The sequence below is a fragment of the Solanum tuberosum genome, unplaced genomic scaffold (assembly GCF_000226075.1).
Source record: "Solanum tuberosum cultivar DM 1-3 516 R44 unplaced genomic scaffold, SolTub_3.0 scf00378, whole genome shotgun sequence".
Lineage (NCBI taxonomy): Eukaryota > Viridiplantae > Streptophyta > Magnoliopsida > Solanales > Solanaceae > Solanum > Solanum tuberosum.
This window is the reverse complement of record NW_006239300.1, coordinates 321,058-327,339: the sequence shown is the minus strand read 5'-3', so window position 1 is coordinate 327,339 and position 6,282 is coordinate 321,058. Positions and strand designations below refer to the sequence as shown.

Below are 6,282 nucleotides of genomic sequence, written 5' to 3'. Positions count from 1 at the left end.
ATACTAAAATAGAAAACTTGTGCTACGTACCATACACACACACACATAAAAAAGAAAAAAGAAAAGCAGTATCTGTTGACTCAACTTGGTAAATCTAAGTTCACTTGAAAATGGGGTGTCCACAAACTAAAGACTCACAAACTTGGGCCGCGTGGCTCATCGTACTATTCAGACATGACAATTCACAAATTAAAACATTTGCCACTGTTCATACCATCTTTTCCTCTCTTTATTTCCCTATTTTGTAGCAAATTTTTTGTATATCTATATAGTTGTATTACTAGATAAAACAAGTTAAGAGTAAATACAAAAGAAAAAAACAGTATCAATTTCTTCCCCCTCTTTACTCTTAAAGAGTTGCACTACTTTCACTATGTGGTCATCAAGTAATGAAGAACATCAAGGGTTAAACAAAAACCTTGCAACTAACTCTTCAAAATCATCATCATCATCATCATCTACATCTTGTAGCTATAATCATCCCATTAATCCTATACTAATAAATAGTAAAACCATGGAAGAAGTATGGAAAGACATAAATCTTTCATGTTCTAGAGATCCACAAAATACAACTGCTGGTGGTATAATTTTGCAAGATTTATTGGCAAGACCATTTGCTAATAACCCTTCAACAGCAGCAGCTTATGGTTCCCCTGTTCCTCCCCTGCCTCCTCCCCCTGTTACCATGTTGACATTGAACTCTGGCCCTGAATTTCATTTCTTTAGCACCTTAAACCCAATCAGACAAACTCAACAAAAAAACATTTCTAATGAGGGATTAGCTTCACCAGCTCCTGGAAGAAAAAGACATCCTGAATCAAATAACAACAATTCTGGTGACCAGAAAAGCAAGAGGATGATAAAGAACCGTGAGTCCGCTGCTCGATCCCGGGCTCGAAAGCAGGTAAGTTTTTATTCTCTTCTTATAATAAAATGCATCATTGCCTGATTGAACAGTCACCTGTACATCATAATCTTACTCCTTATAAATGGAGTGACATATTATAGTTGACAAGTTCAAACTTGTTTGAGACTGAAACGTAGTAATCGAGACTCTTTTGGTCAGTTTTGCTGATTTTAGTGTGATATGTTTTCATATAACTTGCAGGCTTACACGAATGAATTAGAGATGGAAGTAGCCAATTTGATGGAAGAAAATGCCAGGCTCAAGAGGCAGCAGCAACAGGTTACTTTTTATGGTTTAGCTAAATCTTTTGGAGTGTAAAAAACTCATCTTTTTTCTCATACATCTGTGTCCTTTTTCATGTGGTGGTCAGTTATGCTTAGCTTCAGCTGGTGCTCTACTTCCAAAAATGAAGTCACTCAATAGAACATCAACGGCCCCATTTTGAGGAATTTCCAACAATGAAATGTCTAATATTTTTGCTACAAATTATTAATCCTCTTTCTGTCTATGCCCCTTTTTTGTGATTTAGGCATTTTGATCAAATTGGAAGACAGAAAGTGATTATTTTTCTCTATCTATGACACTGTACTAGTGTTTTGTCTTCATCCATCTAAAAGCCTAATCGTTAGTTCTTGTAAGCTAAGTTTTAATTATTAATTTAATGTGTGTGGTTGAGAGACTTTGTTTAGTAATGTTGTACTATTGTAGCATTTGGACAATGAACAGTAAGAATAAAGATCTTTTGTGTTGGCCATCACTTTCATTTTGTTGTGACACCACAACACTAAATTGTCGCCAATTTCTTCTGCCCTTATTAATGATGCTGCCCATTGATAGGGATGCCTCATGTTTTTCTTTGTTCCACTACAAAGGGCATTTGTGCATTTAGTGTACTCGTTTTGTTTCAATTTATATGAGTTAGTTTGATTTGAGATAAAGTTTAAGAAAAAAAAAAGAGAAATTATTTGTTTTATTGTTTTTTACTCTGTTTAAAAAAATATCCTTTTTGATCATTTTTTAATTCTAATTTTGCACTTGCTTTAGATTACAAGATTAAAGATTAAAGTACATTTTGATATATTCTTCACATCTTTACTTTAAGATGATAAAATTTAAAGAACTCTTTTTAATTTTTTAAAGTACCATGTTAAATAAAATTATTCATACATAATTTAATGGCAATATTGACAAGAGAGGAAACACAGACAAGGTATACTAGACAACAACAAGAGATGCCTTGGAAACCTTAGACCATATTGTGAATAGAGATTAATGTGGACCAAATCTCTTAGGGGTTGTTTGGTGTGGGGATAAAAGTAAATAGTTCTGGAATAAAAAATTGATGTCTTGTTTGGTTATCATGTTTGGGATAACTTATTCCATCATTTATACCATAGTGATGGATAAGTTATCCTCTATACATGATGGATAAGTTATCTCAGGATAATTAATTCTGGAATAACTTGTTTATATCCAAACAATCCGTATTAATTGGTTTTTTCTTCATGTGGTGGACCTTTCCTTTTTCTTCATTTTGTTCCTTTGTGTGTGGGTCTCCTTTTTTATCCTATCTTGTTTCTTCATAAACGACAAAGAAAGTTTTGGTTGGGCAAAAACCCATCAAATGAATTTATGGACCAATGGGCTATTATAGTACTACCAAGTTTCCTAGGGGCTAGGAGTCTACCTTTAACACTTTTTCCACATTCAGAAAAAGAGGTAGGATGCTCCAATAAAGACCCATCACTAAGGGGCCGTTTCGTTATTGGTTAGAGTTATGCAAGTATTAGTTATGCAGGGTTTAGTTATGTAGGTATTAGTTATGCATGGTTTAGTTATGTTGGGTTTAGTCATACGGGTATTATTTAGTTATGTAGAAATTATAATACATGAATTATTAACTATTGAATATTGAATTTGTTGTAAATTAATATATATTATTTACAAATAAATAAATAAACAAATAGTATAAATTCTCCCTCTTTTAAAAAATGTTCTCCCTCTATACTTAACTGAGACTTTTGTTTTTCTTTTTAGTATTTTTTTTTATGTTTATAGCTTATAAAATAAAATACCATTAATATATTTCAAGTACATTATAATATCCTATTTTATATAATGTAAATATTCTATCTACATATTGTATATATATATTTTTAATATACCAAATATGAATTAGGTATAAATTCACGTCCTAAACAAAATAATAATACATGTTAATTAAATATGTGAAATTTATTTAATAATACATAACACTTATATATGATTAACATATTCGCCGTCAAAATATTTACAATCCAATTTATAATATTAATAAAGTATTTACATTTGGAATCCAAATGAAACAAAAAAGGTTCGGGTTTAAAAAAGAAAAAGTTAGGAAAACTGTATAGTTAGGTAAAGATCTCAATGATTAATGATTCAAAAATAAATTAATAGGGGTAAATGTGTAATCTACTATTTTAATGCATGTATAACTAATACCCGCATAACTTATTCCATCTTCTACCCCGCATAACTTATACATAGATTCCCTCATAAGTTATGTTGGTATTAATTATATAGGATTACAAAAAGCACAACCAAACACCGTATAAAATTAATACATGAATAACTTTTATACAACATGTAGAACCCTATCAACCAAATATGGTATAAGTTATGCTGATTTCTCAACCTAATTAAAAACTTCTACCAAATATAGTACAACTAATACAACCTTTTATACATGAGTAAGGTGTACTACTATACAGTAACCAAACAGCCCCTAAGGGGTTAGCCCTTTGTACTTTACACTCTCATCCCTTAAGGTGGTTTCGTCGCTGGTCAGAGTTACGCGAGGTATTAATAAAATATTATGTGTAAATTAATTATAAGAAGATTTATGTATTATTTTATATGGAGTTTAATTATTCACATATTAGTTATTTTATTTTCTATCTTATATAAAATATATAATTTGTAGATTCTCCTATAATTAACTTGTACATATGTTATTCAAAGTTTTTAAATTACAAACTAAACATCATATTAATTTTATACATGAATAATTTATCTCCTAACTAGTTATCAAACGTGGTATTACTTATGTAGAATTTAATATTTACATAACTCACCTCCAAACCAATTACCAAACAACTCTAGGGGATTGTTTGGTAGCTGATTGAAGTTATGCAACTTGAGTAATAGATGAATTAGTTATGAAGAAATTTATGTATTATTCTATGTAGATATTAGTAATGGAAGTTTTAGTTATTCATGTATTAATTATTTCATTTTTATTAGACATAAAATAATATTTTGTTACGTGGATTTCTAAATTGTAAACTAAACATCATTTGGAAAACTTACTTAGATATACCATATTTATAAAATATTTATCATTTATAGTTATATAATTTTAATACATCTATATTGCATGTATAATTCAATTTTGATACATAGTGCAACTTTTTTTTACCAAATGGAGTCTAGTACATTTTAAGACACTTATAATATACCTATAATGCATGCAAAATTAACTTTTATGCATAGTGTAATATATTTATATACATGCATAATTCCTTTTTAATACATAATGCAATATTTTTTTCCATCAAAATAAGTATAATACATATATAATTCACTTTAATACATAACACAATAACTATAGATGATAAATATTTTTTAAATATATATATAATAATTATTTTATAAATATTACTCAAAAAATAATTAATTCTTAATTTTATATAATAATTTACCTTCACTAAATGCGATATTTCTTTTGTTGTTGAATATAATTAACCTCTAGATGAGCTACCAAACGACCCAGCAGTGTTGATATGTTTGTTGACAAGACAAGGGAAAATAACAATCCCATTAGGATAATGTTGGATTTGTCCTTCTCTTTATAGAGATTACAAGAGAATAAAGTAAGCTTTTTAAAAAAATAAAAGTTACTCTTAAAATAGTAATCCAACAATAGTAATAATTAAAAAAACATGGTACCCCAAAATTCAATATTCTAATTCAATCACGTTTCAAAGAAGTGCAACACTAACCATATGGTTCATGAATTTTTGTCACCTTTTACTTTAATCCGAAATACACGTGTCGTGTTCTCGAGAGTACTTTGTGCTACTAAGTACTCCATCCGTCCCATTTTATGTGAGGTAGTTTGATTCGGTACGAAGTTTAAGAAAGAAATGAAGACTTTTAAAACTTGTGGTCCAAAATGAATGATAGAAATTTGTGTGGCTGTAAATTTTTTCATTAAGGGTAAAATAGACATTTTATAGTTAAATTGTTACTTAATATAGAAATGTGTCATTCTTTTTGGGACTGACTAAAATGGAAAGTAAGTCACATAAATTGGGACAGAGGGAGTAATGGACATGTAGGAGTGGGCGTTCGATATTCGGGTTTAGTAATATGATAATTGGTGGTTAAAAGTAGATATCAAATGTCATATTTTTAAATTTTGATTTGGTAATTCAGTAATCGGTAAATTAAACTTCGATTTGGTATGGTATTCGGTAATATCATATAAAAGTTATAGCCGGTTATATTATTAAGCTTAATACTATTTCTTCAATTATTTCTATTTTTTAATTTAGAGACACGATGTAATTAAAGATCCAAGAAAAGCAAATTGATACAACTAAAAGACATATGTATTTGAGTTGTTTATGTTTATTCTTTAACTTTCTTTTTGGACTTGTACTAATGAGTAATGAACATGTTGTTAGTGACCTTCATTAAGTAAATAATTCGGTATTCGGGAAATACCAAATATCAAATGATACTAATGTCTCATATCAAACCCAAACCCAAATACCATAATTCTAAAATTTTACTCTCAACTATCATACTAACCGAAATACCGAATACCAAAATATCAAAATATCAAAATATCAAAATATCAAAATGTTTTATTTGATTCGATACTTTGGTTTTCAATATTTTATGCCCAGCTCTATTCACACATTCTTTTTTTTTTCTTTCATTATTCCACTCTAATAATAAATTGAATCAAAACAATTACTCCCTCCGTCTATTTTTATATATTTATTAATTAAAAATATATGTTTATTTTTATTTGTCTTAATTTGTAAAATTAAAAAAATAATATTATTTATCTAGTTTATCTTTATTATTAAGTATTATTTTTGTTTACTCTTTAATTTTAATTCAATACTACTATCTTTTTAAAATATTAATCTCTCCCCATATTTATTGAGTAGGAATAAAAGTAAAAATAAATATAATTAATTATAGTTTAAACTAGCTATGTTTAGTAGCATAATAAGTTAATATAACTAAAATGAATGGAAGGAAAAAAACAATATGGAAATATACGTAGCTGTTTTCCTGATTGTCGGTAGAACAAAGTT

General features: G+C 28.5%; 1 protein-coding gene across 1 annotated transcript; it reads left to right on the top strand.

Annotated features, from left to right (window-relative positions):
- The first annotated feature begins 228 nt into the window (after positions 1-228).
- Positions 229-1,664, top strand: LOC102586775 (bZIP transcription factor 27-like). The gene is made up of 3 exons (XM_006361882.2): positions 229-904; positions 1,109-1,186; positions 1,278-1,664. The coding sequence occupies exons 1-3, from the start codon at positions 374-376 to the stop codon at positions 1,350-1,352; spliced, it is 684 nt and encodes a 227-aa protein (XP_006361944.1). The 5' UTR covers positions 229-373; the 3' UTR covers positions 1,353-1,664.
- The last annotated feature ends 4,618 nt before the right edge of the window (positions 1,665-6,282 follow it).

Bases quoted from the DNA above. Each gene is read 5' to 3' on its own strand.
- LOC102586775 (XM_006361882.2), top strand. From the start codon at position 374: ATGTGGTCATCAAGTAATGAAGAACATCAAGGGTTAAACAAAAACCTT. The intron at 905-1,108 runs GTAAGTTTTTAT...TATAACTTGCAG, and splicing joins GATCCCGGGCTCGAAAGCAG to GCTTACACGAATGAATTAGA. The intron at 1,187-1,277 runs GTTACTTTTTAT...TGTGGTGGTCAG, and splicing joins TCAAGAGGCAGCAGCAACAG to TTATGCTTAGCTTCAGCTGG.